Source organism: Coffea arabica, chromosome 11e, assembly GCF_036785885.1.
Source record: "Coffea arabica cultivar ET-39 chromosome 11e, Coffea Arabica ET-39 HiFi, whole genome shotgun sequence".
Classification (NCBI taxonomy): domain Eukaryota; kingdom Viridiplantae; phylum Streptophyta; class Magnoliopsida; order Gentianales; family Rubiaceae; genus Coffea; species Coffea arabica.
Window position 1 is genome coordinate 49,498,580 of NC_092331.1, and position 24,418 is coordinate 49,522,997.

Below are 24,418 nucleotides of genomic sequence, written 5' to 3' on the forward strand. Positions count from 1 at the left end.
GAATATTTCCAGAACCATTTACCGAAAATTACCGATTTCAACCTACCGAATTACCGAATTCGAATTCGATGCTCACCCCTAGTGGACGAGGGAGTCACGTGGTACCATCCAAAGGATGGATGATTGAGATTTGCTCTACCCAATATAATGAACAGTTATAATTTAACGTGCATCAATCATTGATGCACCGCGTAGTATCTGATTACAAATAATATGCGTCTACAGTCAGCGAAGCGAAATTTTTTGGCTCCCCGTGACCCCAAACATCCAAAAAAACTCATTTGTCAAACGGATTTTGTATTGGGTCTAAATTGAATTTGCAAAAGAGTCGATTTAGTGACATACTCATGAGGTTGATGAAATTTAAGTACAAGATTTGTTAGCGAAAAAAAGAAATTTAAGTATATGCAATTTATTGATAAACAAAAAAGTATATGCAATTTAAGTACAGGATACGGTGAAAAAAAAGAAAAGTATAGGATTTGAGGTGAAAAAAGAGAAAGAGAAAGAGAAAGAGAAAGAACAAGGTAGTACTTCTAACTTCGCCTTCACTCTGCTTTGTTTTCCGATTGATTCCTCCTCTCAATCCCCTCTTTCAAAACCCTAGACCCTCCCAATTCCGATCATATTTGGATCATATAGCTCGTCAATCGACGGATTTGGCATCTCTCCGCAAGTAATTCTTCTCTCTCTTTCGCTAACCCTTTATTTTATTTGGGATTTTTATCTGTTTGGTTCGTTAATATAGGTTTATGGGACTTTAATGAACTCAATTTTGTGTGATTTTTCAAATATCATTAGTTGGCTGAGGATTATTCTGGTTGAAGTTTTGAATTTGAGATGTCGAGGTATCATGTTGGTGGGAAAGTGGTGGATAGTGTGGATTTGCTGCGGAAGCGGCACTGGCTGTGGCGTTTAGATGCCTGGCCGTTCGCTATAATATATGGATTTTGGGCAGTTGCAATTGTTCCTAGCTTAGACATCTTTGATGCCTTTATAGTACTCGGTGGCTTTTCCGTTATTCATATCTTGGTTGTTCTCTTCACCGTCTGGTCCGTTGATTTCAGAAGTTTCGTCCATTATTCTAAGGTAAACGTCGAATTCTTTGTTTTATGATCTTTAACTCTCTTTTTAATTGTTTTCAGTTTATTGTTGTGGCTGTGACATGGCAATGTTAGAAAAGACTAGGATGCATTAACCTGTTTAATATAAAGAGCACTGGTACAACTATTTCTGCAATATGTACTGCTGAATTCACACATTACATGTAAATATCTTACAAAAATCAGTACAAATGCCCTTTAACCAATAGCCCAAGATTGTGCCGTCGTCATACATTAAGCTTAAAAGAGTCTTCAAGTGTTCCATTTTCACTAATTTTTGTTGTTGCTCATTGGAGAAGGTGATACCTTTTTTTAATCTTATTATGTTGCAAATGAAGTCCTTGTTGCTTTTCTTTCAAATGTAGTTTGTTGGATTTCCTGGAAAATTCACACTGTTGAATGATATAAGGCCTGAATATAACATCCACAAATCTTAATCTCCTGATGTTATTTCGTCAGATTGTGCAAACAGTTTGTTTCTTTTTGTGATTATGAGTTCTTGAACCTTCTTTCTGCTGTGCATTTCTTATCATTAAGTTCTGATTGCACCATTAGTTGAGAAGTAAGCTTTTTAATGAGGGGGCCTGAAATAGCACCCTTCAGTCACAAACGAAATTTTCTGACAATTGTGTCAGATGGTTCAGTTGAGAGTCTTTTCTTGAAGTATATGAGTAGGAACTGAATTTGATGATCTCATTTTGTATTTCAGCGTCGGTTTCCAAATATTCTTGCAATTTCTAAAAAATTTGATTTCAAGCTACCTTGCAGCAACTGATGTCTTCCTATAAATTATGGGAATATGGCATTTTCTTGTATTTTGAGCTCCATTTGGACTCTTTGGGTTGATTTGGCTTGATTCTATCGGTGGAGGATAATCTGTTTAACTAGATGGGAAGCCCTCCTTGGAATGATATACAAGCAATTTGATGAATAGTGTAATTCTTTTTTTTTTTTTTTCATGGTTGGAGTTCAGTTTTTTCTTGCTGGTGATAAATCCTTTTTCAGATTGTGTTCATTATCTTCTCTTCATGTGTTGTGGCTACATGTTATATGTGTGACTCCAAGAGCAATATTTTCTTTTGCTGACCTTCTACCACTTACCAAGTCCATGAACACAACAGTAACTTGTGTTCAACATCAAACATTGCAATTGATGGATGCACATGATAATTTCATAATTTTATATGGTCATTGGTTATCCTTTTGAACCTTGGTTTTAATGAAATAACTTTACTGTGATTCTTCGACAAACTTGTTGTCACATCCTATATTTTGCAGTTGTGGCAAAGTTGGTATGTGCCATGTTTGATACTTGTTGCCATTTCTCACCTGTGCTGTGCTGATCTCATAATGTTCATGCGTTTCATAGACAGATGCAGAACTTCTACTCTTTGGTTGGGGGATAAGAAAAAAATTGATATTAGATGAACTATGTACTGGAATATTGAATCTTCTAATACTTTGTGGGGCCAAATATTTAGTTTTTAAAAGGACTTTTTTTGAGAATTTTCAAAATTTTAGGGGTGGAGATCTATTTCTTCTGGATCTTGACTGTCTCCCACCCTAGGTCTGACCATGGACAGGAACTTCTTCCATAGGTTTATCACTTTCTTTGTCTGAGGTAGTCCCAACATTTTTCATTTGCATGCTGTCACTATTACCATATCTAGGAGATATTGGTATGGAACTCTTAAAGAGATTTAAATTCATTCGTTTTGGTTACTAGCACTTTAACCATAACCTTTACAATTAGTGAAGCTGATCTGAATATATTATTGTGCATTGTGAAAATTTGAATAGTGGCATATTTGACATCCAAATGGAGTTAACTGGTTACCTAGTTTTAGGCATTGTGCATAAAACATCTCAGTTTGTAAGGAATTGTTTGTAGCATATGTCCTTGGTACCTTAGGCTTAGTTTGAGAGTTGAGAGTTGAAGAGAAAATAAGGGAAATTTAAAATTTTCTCTGGTTTGGGAATTTTAAGTGGAAAGAAAAGAAAGGAAAGTGGAAGGAAATGGAGGGATAGATTGGTTGAAAAAATTTCCTCCCAAAAGTGGGAAGAAATGAAAGGAGAGTTCCACTTAACCTTTGTAAACTTTTTCAAAATGCCAACTTTACCTATAAAATGTTAAACAGTAAAATTATAATACCCTGAAATCATTTTTTGTTTCCTAAACTCCCAATCAACTTGAGAAGAAAATCATAGTTTTTCTCTTCTTTTCTTTTCTTTTCTCTTCTCGTCTAAACTCCCAAACTAAGCCTTAGGGTCTGTATGGATGGCAGTTTTTGTCGAAAACTTGCTGTAGGTCATTGTAGAACACAAAATCCTTGGGATCACTGGGAAGGGGGGAGATGGAGGTAGGGTAACCAGTCCATTTGTAATTTTGTTAACCCTAACCTCATATAGCTGTTCAGCAAAATTGTATTCCATAACCTAAACCTGTATAATCGGTTAACCAATGACCGGTTAGCCTATGGATGGGTTCGGGTATATAGGGCAATCTAAATCTCTTATGCTTATGATTGTTAAAAAAAAATTTAGATTGACAAGCACAATGATACAATACATGGAATTATTTCTATTCAAGGCCAACTTATTCAAACTTTTTATGTTTATCCTTCCATTACAAATGTCTTCATTGGTGGAATTAGAAACAAACTATTTTCCTTCATTTTTTTTTTAACAAAAGGAATAACAAAATGAAATCTTTTTTGATATACAAATCTTGATTACCAATGAATGTGATTCATCTGGATAAGCATGGTACATGTGTAACATGCTTGCGTATAGGATGAAGACATGAATATAACATTCAAAGGAAGAATAGTTTATGTAGAAGGTACATATACATTAAAAAATTGACGTGAAATGAGTCATTCAACTCTTATTCGAAATCATGTATTTAAAGCGACAATAACCATAAAACATCATCGTCCTAGTAAATGGCCTCTTAATGTAGTGGTAAACGGCTAAATGGTTATGGGTTGAGGTTTGTGGATCGGTTACCCTAACCGTTCCTATATATACGTGCGGGTAGTTTTGGGTAACCATAGTTTTTGAATATTAAAAACCATACCCTAACCTATTTTTTAAGTAGGTTCATGTAACCTAACTGTTTTCAATACTCCAGATTGGTTACCCTATTTTTCGGTTTGGATCAATTTGGTTTTTTTGGTTAAGCGCTTTTTTGTTTTTTGTTTTTTTTTTAACACCCCTAGATGGAGAGAGGAAAGGGGGAGAAAAGGGAGGAGTAGTGGGGAGGGAGAAAGGTGTGGCAGCTTAGGACAAGAAGGGAGGAGGGAGGAAAGGGGGAGAAAAGGGAGGAGTAGGAGGGAGGGGGAAAGGTGTGGTGGCTGTGGACAAGAGGGGAGGGGTGTAGAGGGAGAAAAGGTGGCTGGAAAAAAGGGAGGGAGGTGAGTCGATGGCCATTTTTTTTTGGGCACCAAAACTTGTGGGTGTTTTAGTGTTTTTACTGTAGATGAACTTTGTATTTCTATAACAAGCCTGCCAGACAGACCCTCAAGTACTTAAAAAAACTTCTCAAAGTTTGTCTTAAAAAAACAGACGTAAAGTCCTCATCTTGTTCCATAGATGCTTTGGTCATTGTATATTTTACATGCAGTTTGCTGTGGATTACTTGCGTTGTTGTCTCGAGGCTTATTTATTGTTGCATAAATGTTCTCTCTCTCTCTCTCTCTCTCTCTCATTTCTCTACAATGATCATATACATGGGAGTCTATAAACACTTACTATGGTTCACTACCCAGCACTATTTCGTTTTGGCGAAAAGTTTTGAGTTCTAGCTTGACTTTGAAATTGACTTGTGTTCTCTGTACATGCTCCATTTTGCAGGTCAATGACATTCACCAAGCAGATTCATGCAAAGTTATTCCTGCTAAATTCTGTGGTTCAAAAGAAATTGTGCCCCTACATTTTCGAAAGGTTCGAAGCCTGCTGATAATCTTGTGAATTTTGATTTCCAGCCTTCTTGTTCCACGAGTTGAATCCTGATTTCAACTTATTTTTGTTTTCATTTTGACTTTGGATATACTGCTTTCAATAGGTTGTCATGATTTCACTAAAGCTGTAAGTAATATGAGTTACACCATTAGATGCTACAGTATCTGTCAGGCACAAAATAGCTATATTATGAAATACGAAGTATTCATGGAAAAACCTGTACATCCTGGCTATGTTATGATTTACCTATGGCAGTGAATAATTAGAGTTCCATTCTCTGAAAATTATCCCCTGTACTTGTACGTCCATTATAGCTCACATGAGAACTGTCTCCGATCAAGTTGTCTTTGTACTAGGGATTTGACCACTAGATTCTGGAGCACTTGTCTGAAAGATTATTAGAACGATGCTATGATGGCCTCGATATTTAATCCAGATTCTGGATGGTTTATTACCTGGCAAATGATAGGTGGCAAATGGCAAGTTTGGTGTGTAATTGGGTGGGTTGTAAGTGGATCACTAATAAATGGGTGAAATTCCAATTGAACAAATGATTATAAGGTATTAGGTGGGTTATCAATGGACCTGTAAGACCTATTCTCAAGGTGACATGATAATTTTTTTTTCAACTATCTTTTTACATGATTTTTACCCTTTTATTTTCTCCCTCGTTTCCCCTTTACCTTTTGGCTTTTCGATTCTAAAATATTAATGCAATTGCCAACTGTCCTCTCCATTGCTTGTTGAATTATCTGTACCATTTGCATGAACACGCCATTTTGAATTTCATTTTCTGCACAAATACCATCATTGGCCTGCAAAATACTAGAAATTTGGTGAAAAGCTTTGAATTGACTATGGCCGACGCTGGCAACTTCATGTCCTAGAGTAAATGTTCCCCAAATCACCCAATATTCCATAAAGAGATACTCTCACAATCTTTTTTTTGAGAAGGTAATAATTATAGATCACGTTCCTCTTGTGTAGCAAAACCTCACTTCATCATTTACTTTGTCTGGAAAGAACAAAAAATGATTGCACCAAACCTCAAAGTGAATAGTCATTGAGATTCCCATTGTCTGAAATTTCTGAACTTTTTTGAATTTGGAATATCATAAACATGAACTTCTTGTGAGTGACCAACCCACTGCACTATCATTATCAAACACCGTGCAGGGAAATTTGAGTTCGTGTCAGTGACTGCAGGAGAAGTTGATGGGGAGCAGTCAAGATGGTTGGGGCTTATTAAGCTAAAGATCTATAGGTGGCTGAGTTTTGCTGTATTGATAGTGAAAAAGTTTGTGGCAGCAAAGAGTTTATGATTCCTGAGTAGGGTGTTTTAGGGCAATCGATAGGTTTGTGCTTGAGTGGCTGTCTAAAAGGGATTTATCTTATAATGTTTAAGGGGTTGAAGTCAAACCTGAGCATGACCAATTAATTGATCTGTCCAACCCTTATTCTGGCTATACGGTTACCACCTGTACTTGGAATTGTCTCAGTTGATGCCACTTTTGCATTCAAGAGCATGACTGCCCACTCCAAATCTTTTCTTTTCGAATTCGTTCAACCTCCCAAACAAACAAAAAGGGGATTGAAAGGATTTCCAACTTCTTGCAATTTGCATGGTGCGATACTGATTTTTCAACACACCCTCTCTATGATTCTTTATGCATTTGTACAAATGACAAAATCTTTAATATTTTCGCTGGAGATGAAAAGTCATAATCCCATACTTTGTTTCTTCAGTCTTTCTTTTTCTTTATGCTGTCCCCACTCTGTCTTGTTTTGAAAAGAAAAAATGTATTGCGGCTGTCTGGTTCATCTTGCTCATTCATAAATGGAGGATATCCAGGTTAAGAAAATTATTCCAAACAAACAATCAGATGTTTGATTTGAGAGCTTAACAGATACTATACCTTTTTTTTTTTGGGCTGCACTTTTACAGGCAAGGGAATTCTTTTTACAGTGATGAATAATTCCGTTTTTTGGCCTTTCTTTTACTTTGCCCTTTGCTTTGTCTTTTTTCCTTGTCTGTTTCTCTTCTTCTTCCTTATTCTTCACCAGCAAACCCTAGCACATTAGCATCGCCACAGTGCCACCATCAATTGCCAATGCACCGCTTTTGACCACCGTCAACCACTACCAGCAGGCATCAATTTTAAGAAACCACATATGATCTTACTTCATTTTTTGATATGCTTTCATTTTCGGGTACAAGGTTGACAACCACAATACTAGGCCTGAACCATCAGCTGAAGCAGGCACTCAGCAATTTTTTCCCATCAAACCCAAGTTAAAAAACAAAAATACACATATAAAAATGAGTCATTGGGTTTAAGGAAATTAGCTCCACCATCAGTTACTAAAACATTCATACAAATGAATTTGGGGGTAGGGGGCATTCGTGGAGCATAGGTGGAGGCATGGGGAGAGTTTGCTGCATTCTTTCTTCTTGGATACTTGTAACTTTTTTTGTTTTGTTTTTCTCTTCACTATAGTGGAGAACTAAGTAGGTTAACAGGGGTGAAACCCACTAAATTTGTCGGAGTGACTAAACCCATTGAAGACCACTATGATTCCTTTAAATTCATTTCTGGTGGTTGTTACGAAACATAATTCGGTATGATTGACTTTGACTCCCATTGCTGGGTCTGATTTACCTTTACCAAAAAGGTCCTTCATTTACCTGTTTAAACTATAATTTCTCCAGCCGCTTCCTCATCTTCTCAGCAGTTTTCAAGATAGTTGTTTTCTATGCAGCTGGCAGGATCTTCAAACCTAGGGGCTGTGGAAGAGATCTATTTTGATTTCAGGAAGCAGTGTTTCATTTTTTCTAAGGAGAAGGAAACTTTTTGTAAGCTTCCTTATCCTTCTAAGGAAACATTTGGATATTATCTGAAAAGCACTGGCCATGGCACTGAGGCTAAAGTTGTTGCTGCTACTGAGAAATGGGGACGGAATGCGTAAGTTGTTCATTTTTGTTAATTGTGTTCCGAATCCCACACTTCATTTACATGAATTTTACACATCAGACTGATGATGAGCAACCAATCATCCCTGCCCATATTATCTGCTTATGTTAGAAAAGATTTAATTTCTTTCTGAGTGGGATTCTTGTGGTTGTTTCCAGTGTTACCAGAAGATTTTATCCTGTTCTCAGTGATTTTCTTGGATTTTGACCTTGAGAGAATTTTGGATTTTATTGCAGCATCTTCTTTTTCGTTTTCTTTTTTTTTCCTTTGTTTATGCAGTTACACAGACAAATAACCTGACAATTTGAAAATGGTACATGGTGCTTTGAGACTTTCACTTCAAATAGTATGTCGCTGTCAAAGACAAGGCCTTTTTGCTTGATGTTCTAGCAATATCTCCGTTTAATCTCTTTTGTGTATCATGTGGAATGTTTTTGAATGCTTTTACTTATTTTTCTCTTCCTTCCCTCTGAAAATTTTAGCGTACAGAATATTATAAACTTCTCTAATATACAAATTTATAATCACTGCAAGTAGACATAGGTTTATTGGATACTTCAATTTCATTTTGGTGTATAGTCATAGTCCAACATTAGCATCAATTTGAGCAATTCTTTTAAAGTAATTATTATTTTTTTTATGCTATATCACATTTATGCTCATCAATGTGTACTTCTGTTGAATATTTTGCATCTACATTTCATATAATTCCTTTATCCTCGTGTTGGTTTTTTGTTATGTAGATTTGAATATCCTCAGCCCACATTCCAGAAATTAATGAAAGAGCAGGTCATGGAACCATTTTTTGTATTCCAGGTCTGCCGTCATTTACATTTGTACTTCTGTGTTGCTTGAAAAAAATGTCTTCTTCCGATTTTGCGGTTCATTATTTTTGTGATTAATAGTGTTCTTTGCTCTTTCTATTCTTTTGATGCTGCTTCTGTAGGTCTTTTGTGTGGGCTTATGGTGTTTAGATGAATACTGGTATTACAGTCTCTTTACCCTGTTTATGCTGTTTATGTTTGAGTCAACAATGGCCAAAAGTCGTTTAAAGACTCTCACTGAGCTCAGACGTGTAAGAGTAGACAACCAGACAATAATGGTGTATCGGTGTGGGAAGTATGTTTTGCCTATGGCTATTGCTAATTTTTCCCCCCCCTTCATGTTCTTGAATTTGCAATCTTTTTTTGGAATCTTTTGCTATTGCTGAGTAGTGAAAAATTTTGAACTGTAGATGGGTTAAACTCACTGGGACAGACCTTTTGCCTGGGGATGTTGTGTCTATTGGGCGTTCTACTGGTCCAGCAGGAGAAGATAAGTCTGCGCCAGCTGATATGCTTTTGCTAGCTGGAAGTGCGATCGTAAATGAAGCTATTCTGACAGGCGAGTCTACCCCTCAGTGGAAGGTGGTCTTCTTGTTCTTTTTCTCTTCCCTAACCCACAAAACCATTTTTTGGAAACTTTTGCTTTTTGCTTTTTGCTTTTCTTTTTTTTTTGTGGGAATTTTATGATTGTGCTACTCTTTGTTTGGCAAATAAATAGAATTGATTGGTATTTGGCACAATGTTTCATGGGATCAATTGAGATGTTCAATGTACGAAAGCTTGCACCTTTCTTGGCGAGAGTTAATGCTTGAAAAGTGCATGTTTGCATAAGTGCATATCCTGGAGGTTAACAACATAAAAAATATAGCTAAAAAGCTACTGTTTTAATATTCTTTAATTTTCTTGTTGCATAAGTGTGCTGATATCTTGGAAAAATTATTACATCTAAATTGTTCGTGGAGCCGTGTCCTGGGGGAAAATATATGACTCCTATGTTCTCTGCAGTATCGACTCTTTGTGAGAAAGGGCAAGCTAATAGTTGAAAAATGATGAAGGCTTTGGGAAACCCTTAAACTAGTTCCCTCTTTCAAAAACCCAAGCCAAGTTTGGATTTTTATCCAAAAGTGGCCTTTGTTTCTTGAAAGTTTGTTTTGTCATGTTTGGGTGGGATTGGTAATGGACAATTGTTTTTGCTCTTCTGATGAGGTTGAACGTTCGCTAAGTTAGGACAATTGTTCAGCTCCACTCAGATTAAAGTAGGGAGACCGGGACACAAGTTAAAGCATCTTGTTGTGAAGGTTAAGCACCCTGATTTCACCATTTGAAATGAAAACCTCAAATGTGACATTAAGTGTTTTACTGTTCTGGACAAAGAATGCTTAATAAGCTCCTGTAAAGCTGGTAAGCAGCTAATTTAGGTTTGAACTTTGCTTGTTGGTCCACTCAGGTAAAGCCTTTTGAGTCTTTTAGCACAAGTTGTGACTTGATCTTTACCCTTACCAAATAGTTGTTCTGCTTAAAATTGGATAGGAGCTAGCCAACACCCATTAATTTTTTATAAGGTGAGGTGTTACATTTTCTGTGCACCCTGAACAGTAAGGTACCTTATCTGAACAGTCTATGAAAACTTGATTCTCCTTAAAATTGGATTGAAGAGTTTATGGTTACAACAGATGTCTCTCTCTCTCTCTCCCTGTTTTTTTTTTGGTACACTAACAGCAAGTGTGCAATCGTGCTTGCCTTTGTATCTGCATTTTGAGTGAGGTCTGCAAAACGTTTGTATCAATGAACCAGATCTCTCTGAGGGGTTGGCCTCTTAGTTTTACTGTCTTATATTTGAAAGAAGGAACTAGTTGAGAGATTTATCTGCATGCAGCATTGCATTCTCTGCACAACTTTTTTTGATGGCCAACACAAATTACTCATTTACTGGTGCTGCATCTGTATCTTCAGTGGAACTCTTTTAGTGGTTAAGCAGTTGAAATCAATTTTCTAGCTGGGTAGTTTTTTTTTGGATCCGCATCTCATGGTCTTCTTGTTTCCTCTTTTTTTTTTTGGTCTTTTTTTGTCTTTTGTTTTTTATAAGTTATTCTTTTGATGCTCTTCAACATTTTTAATGTGAAAATGTCCTTTTCAGGTTTCAATCATTGGTAGAGGAACAGATGAGAAATTATCAGCTAGACGAGATAAAACCCATGTTCTTTATGGTGGCACTAAAATTTTGCAGCATACACCCGATAAGGTTGTTTATCCTAATCATGTAAACCTTAATTTTTTGCTGTTTGATGTACATGATGGTAATCCTGTTTTCTTTGTCACTTGTTCTAGACATTTCATATGAAAACTCCTGATGGTGGCTGCTTGGCTGTTGTTTTAAGAACGGGATTTGAAACCAGCCAAGGAAAATTGATGCGGACTATTCTATTTTCTACTGAGAGGGTACATGGTCTATGTATTATTTTCTTTTCTTGGTTGAATATACTGGCTGTTTTTCCTCATCTTTCAGTATCTTTAAAGTTTTTTTCAATTATTTGAATTTTTGTAGGTTACTGCTAACAGCTGGGAAAGCGGACTCTTTATTTTATTCTTAGTAGTTTTTGCAGTAATTGCAGCAGGTTATGTTCTTAAAAAGGTAATTTTTGGTTTTGTGGCCTAGTGAATCTTTTTATGTATCTGTTCTCTAAAATTACCTAGTTTTCCTTTTGCATTTATGTGTATTGCATTTCTGCGAATACACAGTATGCACATGTATCGTTTTCTGCTCTTTTTTTTATGATGAAATGGTGTTCTGATGCAGGGGCTTGAGGACCCGACAAGGAGTAGATACAAGCTTGTCTTAAGTTGTTCCCTGATCATTACTTCTGTGATTCCACCTGAGCTACCGATGGAATTATCCATAGCTGTTAATACATCTTTGATTGCTTTAGCACGTCGTGGGATATTTTGCACAGAACCATTTAGAATTCCATTTGCAGGGAAGGTTAGAAGTTCAAGTTTATTTATGGTTCTTTTAAATAGTAGTTAACCGTACTGATTTTGCTGTTGGCTGTGGCATCATTAATTTATTAGTTACATATGCATATTTAGGTGGTATATTTGCTCTTGTTGCAAATATATTTAGAATATGGAAATTTAATACTGTTTTTTAGCGTTTGTGTCTCCTTGAATCGTCGTGAAGCATCTGGTGATCAGCTTTTCTTTTCTTTGCTTGATATAATACTTGAGATGTATTCTAATATCGAATTGTTTGGACATTTAAGGTCAGTCCTAGTTAATGTCTGATCGGGGAAAGATCCTTGCAATAGATTCTACTATTTTTGTTGATTCATTTTGTTATAATATTTGGGAAAGAGTTGGAATCAAATGAAAATGTTGGAGTTTCATATATGAAATTATGACATGTATACGCTTTATTTTGGTTGAGATTATTCTACAAGGGAATGATGACTGGTTCTCCAATTTCCTGTGTTTGGATGACAAATTAAACTATATTTAATTGTATTTTATGCATTTTTATTTTTGAAAGCTTTTTCCATCATGTTCTCGACTTTTATTATATTTATCACTGTATTTTTGAAATCATTGGTGTAGTTCTTGTTTGAAGTAGTAATCTTGATTAGTGATAACATTGTTTAATAACATGATTATTTTAAAGAAAATAGTTAGTGAGTTGAACATAGTAATATATCTACTCTTCTTACTAAAAGAAATTTGGGAACAATGCAGGCAAGGGGAAGAGAGAGGAGTTAAGGTGGGAATAGTTTGGTGATGGAAGCTGAATGATGGATTTAGATTTGCAAACTTCACTTTTGCTTTATCTGCATAACAACTTACTCTTGCATATTATCTAATATTGTCAGCCTTCATAAAGTTAATGGGAATCATTATTAGATGGTGGATGTCGGTGTATGTTTTAGGAAATTATTTGTGTTTAATTAAATACTCGCTTAGTGTTTCTGGGTTTGGCTGGGAACCCTATCTTTTTCTATGGGATCTGATAGTAACAAATAGTGGTTTTGTGTCCCCTGGAAATGAAATAAAGTGGAGAATGTTAGATCAATTTTTCTTTAGTTGTTAGAATGCTGGACTTGATCTCCGTGTAATCAAATCTGTACTTATTCGGGATATGAAGTTGTTGGTCGACAAATCCAAACAAATGAGCTTCGTGTGATGTAGATTATCATAGTGCGACCTTGTGGTGCAAATTTGGGTGTATGGCTGCTAGTTACTATTTTGTATCCAATGTAGACAAGATTGTTGATGGTTTATTTCATGCTTATACTTTTTAGTTAACTTGGCAATCATACAGTGTGACGAGATATGAGTTCTCTGTTATTAGCGGATGCATTGCTGGTGCTGGACTATGTTTATTACTAGTAAAGGGGAGAAAGTGAGAGTGAATGTTTTACTTCTCCATACAGAACACATAAACACTCTTTTACCTCTGGCTGGGAAGAGAATTTGAGATGATACTGGTTAGGATGGGTTGTCTTGTCTCCAGATGTGGAGGTTTGTAATGGAATCATGTATTGGGTTGGGTCACTTGGGTGCCTCTGCCATGTTGCTGTGTTACATCAGTAAGGTCAGCTTGTATTAGTTAGCGAACTTGTCATATGGAGCAATTTGGATAAGGTTTTTATTATTGAATGTTGGATTACCTTTTATTGGTGGGTTTCTGCTACTTGTTTGATGACGGGTGTCAAATTGAATAACTCATGTTTGTTGGTATCATTAGACTAATTATTAAAAGTTCTTATATTATATAGTTTGATTAGCATGTTTGTTAGTATCCTTTTCTCTTTTAATGTGATTATACTCATGAAACTTCAGGATATTTGTTGGATATGAGTTGTATATGATTTTGAGTGTAGAAAGTGATTTTTCCCCCCTTGCTGATCCATAGTGTTCAATGTTCTTGATTTTGTCCTCATCTAAATTAGGTTTCTTTGCTTTCTGCAGGTTGATATGTGTTGCTTTGACAAAACTGGCACACTAACATCTGATGATATGGTATGAAAATTAGAAGCTTGAAAATTTGTATTTGACATTTGCATTTTTGCCAAATCGTTTTTCTTATGGTACTCTTTAACCTTTAGGAATTTTCTGGAGTTGGTGGACTAACTGATCGTGAGGAATTAGAGACAGAAATGAGTAAAGTTCCAGGACGCACTCAGGAAATTCTTGCTTCATGTCATGCCTTGGTTTTTGTGGACAACAAGCTGGTATTCTTTAGACTTCTTGGCTACTATGCACAATAGTTGCTTTTATGTTGTTCATCCATGAATTTTTTTGCAAATAATTCCTACTTCCATGATCAATTGAGCATGATATTTTGTCGATGATTCAGTAGATTAATAAGATTTACTTGCACTTAATTGTTGAGAAGGCGTTCTGTAGGAAGCAGATCAAACACAACTGCCTCCATAGTGTGTTGTTGAGTATTGGGTGTGGGGGCTGGCGGAAAGAAAGATTGAGCCTATCAAAGTTTTGTATTCCTCCAATTCGGGAGGAAAAAAGAATGGAGAGTTCAAATAGAGATCCCATAATTTCCATCGTTGGATAGTCTAAACATTAAAGAAAAAGTGAATTTGTAATGGAGCTTTTATAAATTGATGCAGTTAGCAGATTTTGGATACTCCAAAATGAAATACCAGTTGTATCGCTTTTTCCTGTGTAATAATCTAAACTGGCCACTTTAATGCTACAAAATGCTAAATCGTCCTTCTTACATTTTCCTATTTGGATGTTGCAAGATTGCCTTTAAGGCATCTAAAACTAGCCTTTAATGGTTGGACGAAAGTAGAATAAAGACAAGGCTTGGGGATGCTGTACTTTCATTGATGAAAGTTTCTTCCTCAGAAATATTGTTTGCCTCTTCAAGCAAAAGTACTTTGGACGTTTTAATGATTGTGCTCAAGATGCTGCAATCCGTTATTGTCTGTGACACTCTATTTAATTCCATGAAGGGTCATTTGGTTTTGCGAACTGGATCAGAAGCATTGAGTTGTTATAATATTTAAGCATCCCAAGAATTAGTGCCTCCCGACTCCTAGCTGAATTGATCTGGTGCCTGGGATAGTCATCTAACTCATGATTGAAAGGATCTAGTTTTTGTAAAAATATTTGTAATGACTAGATGACTCTGCAAACTTATTGTATTTCAAATTAGAAGTTATTATTATTTTTGTCAATATTCTGCTGTGGGATAAAAACATAAAAAACTTTGATATTTATCAAATCATTGTTATACTGATAATTTGGTTACAATATAACCATCCACACAAATATTTATTCTATGTCATTGCAATGTTTCCCTAAATATAGATTTACAGATTATGCAATCACTTAACCTGTAGGAAATAGAATAAGCACATAGAAGATAATTTTGAAACATACAAATAAGAATATGAGGGTGTTCAAGTCCTCTGCTTTTCTGCAGTTTGCTTCTTGTACCATTTATTACTCTACTGAACTCCCTTATTTGATATTATTTACTGCATGTAGTCTACATTAAGTGGGGTTGTGAAAGAAATGGGAGAAGACACCCCTTCCTCGACTTCTTCCAAACCAAAAACTTGACAATGATGGGCAATTGATGATATGCTGCTTGATGCATTGAACTGAACATGTACTTGTTATGTTTAGTTGGCTGTTGAGCAATCTTTTGCAGTTGCCATTGTCTTGGGGAAGGCTGTATGAATATCTTTTAGGATTATGCCATTGTATGCTTCCAGAGTTCCCATTGTCTGTTGAGATCTTTGCACTCTAATCTCTCGTATGAATTGGACTGGCTTATTGAATCCAGTGCATTACCCATTTTCTAGTTTCTGCATTACTTTCTCCAACAATATTGGAACTAGGGCTGCCTCTGTGCTAGCAAAAATTTTCTGTAGTAATATTGTTCCATACTTGAATGCAGGTTGGTGATCCTCTTGAAAAGGCTGCTCTTAAGGGAATTGATTGGACCTACAAATCAGATGAAAAGGCCATTCCGAAGAAGTAAGTCAATAGTGTTAATAATAATTTTTTCCCTTTGTTGAGCTGATAAAGCTAGTTGTTGTGGTTTGCAATTCAAAAGAAAGTTATTTGTTTTTCCGTTTCAAAGCGTAGTCATTACTGTTGATTGAATGTTATCTTTCCACTCTCTGTCATGCATGTGTCCTAGGTCAAAATATAAATTAACTTTGCGTTATTTAATGTACCTTTCAACATAAATCTATTGCCATAAAGGCCTGAGAGGTGTAAGATTGTTTTAAGAGCACAATTTTCTTGTCTCAGCATATTGCACTGGCAACTGTTAAACTTTGTCTGCTTTGGTTTTTGGCTAAGTGTTGCATGTGGGAAATATCAATTTATTAGGTTGACACCTGATTAGATGCCTTTTTCAAACAATCTGGGTGTACTTGCATACTAATTTATTTACCTAAGGGCTTGTTCTCAGCTGCTTGTTTGGACTTCTAACTTTTAAATTTAAAAAATCTGTAATGTTACATTCAACTGCTTTTGCTTTCTGCTTTTATCATTAATATAGCTGAATTTAGGCAAAAACCAGAAGCTGCCAAGGACCGTCTTTTTGGAATATCACTTTGATCTTTTACAGAATTAACCTTTACCAAAAGCCGTGTCAAGTGAGAACTGGCCCTAAGTAGAAAAGGTACTTAAAATACTGCTAAGATAAATTGTATGTAGCAAGAGAAGCATTACTTGTGTTACAAATGAAGCTGTTCACTTTTGAAATTCTAGTTTATTTTCTTTTTAGAGTTTTTATTGTCTCCATGAAACTTGTACATTATTGTTATCGAACTCATTACTGACTGAGACTGCATTTGATGACTATATTTGGGTGGTTCACCATTTCATTGGTCATTTTTTTGAATCACTCATTCAGTGCTGACATGATAGTTGTGTTTGGTTGAAGCAGACATAAGCTTTTGCTTCCTGAAATTTGATTTCTTGTCTGCTCTCACTTTAATGGAGATATTGTTGGCTTTGAGAGGGGAAACAGAAAAGAGGTCTGACTTGAATTAGTAATTTTGCTGAAGAGATTGACATGCCATGCGGATAGGAATGGCAGCGGGGGCAGGTACCCGCTGGTGCCCGCCCCGCGGGGGGAGTAATGGGGCGGGGCGGGTGCGGGGACGGGGGGAATTTTTGTCCCCCCGTCCCCCGTTTCAATTTATTAATATAAATAAATGTAATATATTATATAATCTAATAATAACAAATTTAGAATATTTGGCAACTAAACATAACTTTTATTCCATTTCTATCCAAATTCCTAGTTGATATTTGGTACAAGCATGTTACGTGTTCTAGGAGTATTCCCAAATGTTATCTATACAATCCAATTGAGTTTCTTAATTTTCTTGGTGTTTTATTTCAACACTTTTCTTTTTTCACTTTTTTCAGCTCCGTATTTTATTTTATTCTTTGAATTTAACTTTGATTTATTACTAAAGGCTTCTAGAAAAAAAAAAAATCAAATTATCACCCGCGGGCACCCGCAGGGGAAGTGAGGCTGCCATCCCTACATGTGGATTAGCTTTCTGTTTAATGAACTCTTCTTCATGATTGTACTTTAGCTGTATAGACTCTAATTGAAGATTTTACAAATGTCAATTGTTAGTTTTGCTTTCTTATTGTTTCTTTTTGGATTTTTTAATAGATAATATTTCATTGTTTGGATCAGTTACTTGAACTTCCCTTTTTTTGTTCTGATTGCCTTGAGCTTCCTTTTCTTGAAATTCTATGAAACATTATTTTGTGTTAATCAAACACTTTCTCTGTAGGTTAGTTTTGCATAATTTTAGAAGATCAAGGTGTACCCAGTACTTAGAAAACCTAGGGGAATTTAGTTTTGATTACCCTGACTTATCTTAGCCCAGTGCTCTCTAGCTTGCACATTTTTAAGAAAAATGTTTTCTAATGACAAGGATCCTTCGAATCAATCTTTGGCTACATGATACAAGTAGCATTTCATGAATGCATGTTTCATAACAACAGGACAGATACAAAGAGATGATGTTAATTTATTGCTATTTTCCCTGCTCCGCTCGTGCATTTCTGTCCAGGAATTGGTATTATTTTAGTCTAAATGTTGAGTCTTGCCTGGAATGGTAGTATGTTTAGGTAAAATTGATGCAAGGTAATGGGCTGATGATTTTTAACTCGATGCATTCCATTGGAGACCAATCTTTAGAAATCCCGATAATAGGTTTAGTTTTCACTTTTATTCGTCAACCTGATTGTCCAATAAGGGAAAAAATTCTCAAATGGTCATTCTTTATTTATTCACTGATGATGCATAGAAGAGTGGTTTGCAGTTAACTACAAACATTTGAAAGTTAAAAAGGCCTACACTGCCTTTTTGGTTTTTGCTGTTACGTGCTTAAAGGATGTTTGTTACAATTATGCAGCAGAGATCTAATATGTGATTGTCTTTATTATACCGCTTATACTTGAGTTGCATCTCCGGAGATTTGACATAGTTCAGTAACCCACCCTTTTGATTTTCTCAGTCATGAGATTTGTTACTACCTAGTGATTCTAGTTTTTTCAGTAATTAATGTCTGTCACTTAATTTGTTTAAGATTTCTCATAATATTGGTTATGTTTTCCTTTTATAACAAATTATTTGGAATTGCAATAAACAAAATTTTCAATCTGCAGGGGTAGTGGAGATGCAGTTCAGATTGTGCAGAGGCACCACTTTGCTTCCTATCTTAAAAGAATGGCAGTTGTTGTTCGTGTTCAGGAGCAGTTTTTTGCTTTTGTGAAGGTATGGATATTGATATTTGATATCTTTTTTTGCTTTTCTTTCTTCTTGTGTATAAGGGGGTGGCAAGTATCATGGCTGATTTGACTTTGTCTGATTTCTGATCTGTTTATGATTTTGTATCTCTTCTACTATTTAAGTGGTTTGGCTATGTTGTGTGGGGTATGCCTTAACAATGTAGCATATGGTTGGGCATTTTTTCATTTATCCTCGATCCCTGATAGTTTGGCTTCATTTTTTCTATTTGTCTGTGATGCACGATTAAGCTGCCTGTTCTGTAAGGAATTCCTCCTTAGAAATGACAGGAACTGTAATCCAAATTTTCATTTTGAGTTTCTAATAAATTTGGCATCAGCTTTTCATATACATGTGCTGGGACTATTATGTGGGGAATGACTATCATGACGTCAAAAACACCTTTCTGCTATTTGCACAGACACACACATGTATAAACATGTATATATTTCTTTTGGGCGTTTTTTGAGTTTGTTGGCTCTAAACATCCAAACATATATTTGCATAAAAGGCAGTAGTGTAGGAATCTGTTTAGCTACAGTGCCAGTTCTTTGCCTTGCCAGTTAGGCTTTCTGAATGTTATTCCATAACATGAAATTTTCCTTCCTGCTCTTTTACCATTGTGCACCCAAAAGTTTTAGTGACAAACGAAGACAAACAATTGGCCTTGGTGACTATGTTTTGTATGTGTTATGTTCTGGTGAGAGATCATTTTGATTGTTTCTACCTGTTGAACTCCAGGGAGCACCAGAAACCATCCAGGAGAGGCTTATTGATGTACCTCCATCTTATGTCAAGACTTACAAAAAATATACACGTCAGGGATCTCGTGTATTGGCTCTCGCTTTTAAATCTCTTCCAGAGATGTCAGTAAGTGTTTTTGTTTCAGCAGTATTTTCCTACTCTTAGATCTCAATCTTGCCCTGTTCCAGCCTTTTTTAAATGGTTGTATTAGGCGTATGTACCTGTGTCTTGTGAGTGCCTAGAATTTGGTCAAACCTCATTTACATCTTCCTAGAGTTCGATATAAATGTGTCATATAGTTTTGAGGTCATGTTTTATATTCCACTAGCTTAGTCTGAAGGTTTCAAATTCTAAGATAATCATATAGAATCAATATTGGAGAATGGAGGTGTTATCTTGGCAAGTTTTCTGTCATCTCCTGATACGTAAAACATTTTATCTGAGGCAAAATATTTTTACGGTTCCTTTTCCTGGGTATACAATTAGAGTATGTAATAAGGAATCATACTGGGGACCTGAACCTTGCATCGATGTCAAAGTTTTTGTTGTTGGGAAATTTCTGAATGTCTAATTAATTAGTCAGTGTTATTTTCCCATGCCAAGGATGGCGGCCATTTGAAAGAAAGTCCATCATCCGTCTCAATCACATTATATGCTTCAATGTGCTCTAGTTCATTAACATTTTTCCCTTGTTCTCCCTCTCTCTCTCTCTCTCTCTCTCTCTGTGAAATGCACACCTTTGCCCTTGCCCTTTTTTAAAGACATAAGACGTGTATCTTTTATTCATGTTTTTGTGGTGCAATTTTCTTTTCCATTGCTCTTTCATTTCAAGTTTCTGCTTATAAGTCATCTTTATGATTTACATCATTGAAGGTTAGTGAAGTGAGAAGCTTGGACAGAGATGTGGTGGAAAGTGGACTTAACTTTGCTGGCTTTGCGGTATTTATTCTATAGCTTGCATCTGATTTCTTCTGATGTTGCACTTTCTCTCTTGTAGCCTCTGATTTTAGATTTATTGCATGGACCATCTGTTGTGAAGTGGGTTTTGAATCTCTTTCTGTATTATTCAGGTTTTCAACTGTCCTATCAGAGGAGATTCGGCCACTGTGTTGTCTGAATTGAAAGGATCATCACATGATCTGGTGAGTAATTGTAAATTCTTTAGACAAATGGAACCATTTTTTTTTGTCAAGATATCATAATGAGAATCAATAGCAATTGTTAAGAAGATGTTAGTCATTAGTATGTAGCCTATGATGGTTTTTTGGGTTATTTGCAGCATGGCAAATTTTATTCTTATTTTCATGTACAGATAAATGGCATTTAAAGGATGCAAAATGTTAAAATTTTTCATTGTATTTTTATGTTAGGTCATGATTACAGGTGATCAAGCTTTGACAGCTTGCCATGTTGCTAGTCAAGTTCATATTGTTACAAAACCTGCCCTAATTCTCAGCCGAGCTAAGAGTGGTGAAGGATACGAGTGGGTTTCACCTGATGAGACTGAGGTTATTAGCTACAGGTGCAAACATGAATAGCTTTTTACTTGGCATAAGCAGGCAATGTAGTTATTCTTTGCCTTTGTCCTTTTTTTCCCTTCATTTTTATTTGCTGTTTGTTAATTTCCACAAATATGTGGAAATGTTAACGTTGAGCTCTGTTTGACCATGTATGTCTTGACTTTTGGTACATCCTTTATCTTTGAAGAGATATTCTTTTATTTGTCTTGTAAAAGGTGGATATCCACCTTTGGTGTCTGGTTTCTCCTCTCTTCTTTGCTTTGTAAATTTCAGATAAGTTTTGACTCTTACTTTGGTCACAGGGACAATGAGGTTGAAGCTTTATCAGAAACGCATGATTTATGTGTTGGAGGTGACTGTGTGGAAATGTTACAGCAGAGTTCTGCTGTTCATAAAGTCATTCCATATGTGAAGGTTGTGATAGATACATTTGTGAAACATATCTCAATGTTGCATGGTCTCCTCTTCTGACATAGTATCTCTAATTTGCCAGGTATTTGCAAGGGTAGCTCCAGAGCAGAAGGAACTGATTTTGACCACTTTTAAATCGGTAGGAAGGGTAACATTGATGTGTGGTGATGGGACAAATGATGTTGGCGCATTAAAACAGGTGCCACATTACTGTGAGCTGTTTATTCGATCTGTTGAGATTTTAGTTGTCTATTGCTTGTAAATTATTTCTTTAGTCTTGTTAAGTCACTAAACTGCCTTCCAAGTTTGTTCAGTCCTTCTCTACAGTTTTTGAAGTTAAACTCATTTCTTGTGTCAATAACTTTTCATTAACATTCATTGAGTTTGTTTGGATAGGAGTTTATTTGGATGATTTATTTAAGATAATTACTGTAACACTTTTTGTGATGTGATGTATGTGAGATAAAAAGGTGATTGGGAAGATAAAAAGGTGATTGGAATTTGTGAAGTAAATTTTTTTATTTCAAATCTTCCTAATCCAAACACACCCAATATTTTCTTGCAAATTCATGGTTGATTGCATCCCTTTCATAATCTTGCAACAATGACCTTGAAACTGTAAAAAAATTTTGATGTACAATTAAAAGTTAATACATTCTGATGTTTTTGTCAGGGTTGGGATGGGAGAGTTTTTTTTTTCCTCTCTTTTTGATTGTGGAAAGAAATTTTAAGGCTTTTAAACTTATCTCCCCAATAAATTTTTAAGGAATTTATTTTATCTAACATTCTCGTCTCTTTCCTGCTGAAATTCCTACTAGATATGCCTCATAATATTTGGCCTGCTACCTTTTTAATGTGTTGCATTATTCGCAATTTGCATTTATGACAATGCTATCAGGAAATGAAGTTCCTGATTTCCCCAATTTCTACAACTATACTAGGGGATGACTTGACATGATAGAATGTGAAAATGAGATATGAAGAATATATTAATGCAATCTCTTCTATAGCCACGTTGATGCTTTTTTAATGGCTCAGGTGGTCACTACCTCTGGGATTGATATTTTCTCCCCCCTTTTGTCCTGGTCAAAAGTGCTTTCTGAATAACTGCCAATGCTGCCTTTTTAAGCCAGATTTTATGACCCAATTTATTTTCCTTATTCTATGCTTGAAACAAGATTAGTGTTCATGTTGGTCGAAATGTTCATCAGGGTTTATGTATTTATATGGTAAAAGGTGGTTTAAAAATGTTTGAGCTTTTCCTGATGTCACCGTCTTTTGCATAATATTCTAGTGGAAGACTTATTTGGATAAGAAAAATATGTCTGTCCAAGCATTTCTATGGCCAGTTTGGTGCTTTCTTAGGGGCTTAGGTCACCAATTCTGCTGTGTATATTTTTCAAGATTTTTTTTCTAACTTCCATGATTGCAGGTTAAAATTCAGATTTAGGAATTTTACATTATCCTCATTCTTTGCTTGCATTATAGTGACGTCAAGTTTGTCCAAGTTTTCATCAGAACTTGTTTATAACTTACTAAGGTTACAGGTGGTTTGAAAACTATTTCTTCCTTGGAGATTATTGGTTTCTATTCAGGCTTTTCCTTTTTTTTCAGATCTTTAGCTTCTTTAACTTAGAAATGCAGACTGTATGGTACTATTTTTTTAATTAATTTATTTATTTTTTAAGGCTCATGTTGGAGTAGCTCTACTGAATGCAATAGCCCCCACTCAAAGTGAAAAGTCTTCAAATGAAGCATCAGCAAAAGGTGAAAGTGCAAAACCTGCTAAAGCAAGGAAAATTAAACCTGCAGTGGAAAATGGAGAAGGATCTTCGAAAAGCAAACCTATCTCAAAGTCTGAATCTTCTAGTAATCAAGCTGTTAATCGCCATCTCACAGCTGCAGAGATGCAAAAGCAGAAGCTGAAGAAACTCATGGATGAGCTAAATGAAGACAGTGATGGTCGATCTGCTCCTATCGTCAAGCTTGGGGATGCTTCAATGGCATCGCCATTTACAGCAAAACATGCTTCAGTTGCCCCCACAACTGACATAATTCGTCAAGGCCGTAGTACACTTGTGACTACCCTCCAAATGTTCAAGATACTTGGACTTAACTGCCTTGCCACCGCCTATGTGTTGAGCGTAATGTACCTGGATGGTGTCAAGTTGGGGGATGTTCAGGCAACAATTAGTGGGGTTTTCACAGCTGCATTCTTCCTATTTATCTCTCATGCTCGTCCCCTTCCAACCCTTTCAGCTGAACGGCCTCATCCCAATATTTTCTGTGCCTATGTCTTTCTTTCCCTGATGGGACAGTTTGTGATCCACCTCTTTTTCTTGATGTCTTCTGTGAAAGAGGCTGAGAAGTACATGCCAGATGAGTGTATTGAGCCAGACTCAGATTTTCACCCTAATCTTGTGAATACAGTTTCATACATGGTCAGCATGATGCTACAGGTTGCTACATTCGCTGTGAACTATATGGGCCATCCATTCAACCAGAGTATACCAGAAAACAAGCCTTTCCGATATGCACTAGTGGCTGCTGTAGGCTTTTTCACAGTGATTACCTCTGACTTGTTTAGGAACTTGAATGACTGGCTCAAGTTGGTCCCCTTGCCCACAGGATTGAGGAATAAGTTGCTGATATGGGCAGCTCTCATGTTTTTAGTCTGCTATAGCTGGGAAAGGCTATTGAGGTGGGCATTCCCTGGTAAGATGCCTTCTTGGAAAAGGCGACAAAGGCAAGTTGCAGCAAACCTTGAGAAAAAGAAACGCGTCTGAGTTTGCAGGGCATCTATAAGTCTGCAGAATTTTCATCAGGAGTTTGAGCATCTACAGGCAAGCATTCTTAGGAGCTATTTTGACTAGTGGAAAGCAATGCCACCGTTCAGCTTTGGAGAAATTTCAAGTAATGTATCATTTATACCCATATGTGCCTTACCCTGTGCTGTGCGGAAGATTTTTGATGGTTTTTCTTTCCATACTCTTTAATAGGTATCAGAAGAACGAGGTAGGAAACTATTCCTTCATTTTTATGTTTAGAAGGAAAACGAATCTCCATTATTATCCAAAGAATTTTGTACTCA

The 24,418-nt window shown here is 36.1% G+C and overlaps 1 protein-coding gene across 1 annotated transcript; it reads left to right on the forward strand.

The window, feature by feature from the left end:
• The first annotated feature begins 499 nt into the window (after window positions 1–499).
• On the forward strand, window positions 500–24,418 carry LOC113717976 (probable manganese-transporting ATPase PDR2). The gene is made up of 22 exons (XM_027242851.2): window positions 500–676; window positions 802–1,089; window positions 4,959–5,048; window positions 7,827–8,029; window positions 8,782–8,854; window positions 8,985–9,157; window positions 9,273–9,444; window positions 11,000–11,104; window positions 11,191–11,301; window positions 11,408–11,494; window positions 11,660–11,842; window positions 13,822–13,872; window positions 13,959–14,084; window positions 15,782–15,861; window positions 18,532–18,640; window positions 19,394–19,522; window positions 20,270–20,335; window positions 20,467–20,538; window positions 20,767–20,918; window positions 21,219–21,330; window positions 21,410–21,526; window positions 23,016–24,418. The coding sequence occupies exons 2-22, from the start codon at window positions 841–843 to the stop codon at window positions 24,111–24,113; spliced, it is 3,558 nt and encodes a 1,185-aa protein (XP_027098652.1). The 5' UTR covers window positions 500–676; window positions 802–840; the 3' UTR covers window positions 24,114–24,418.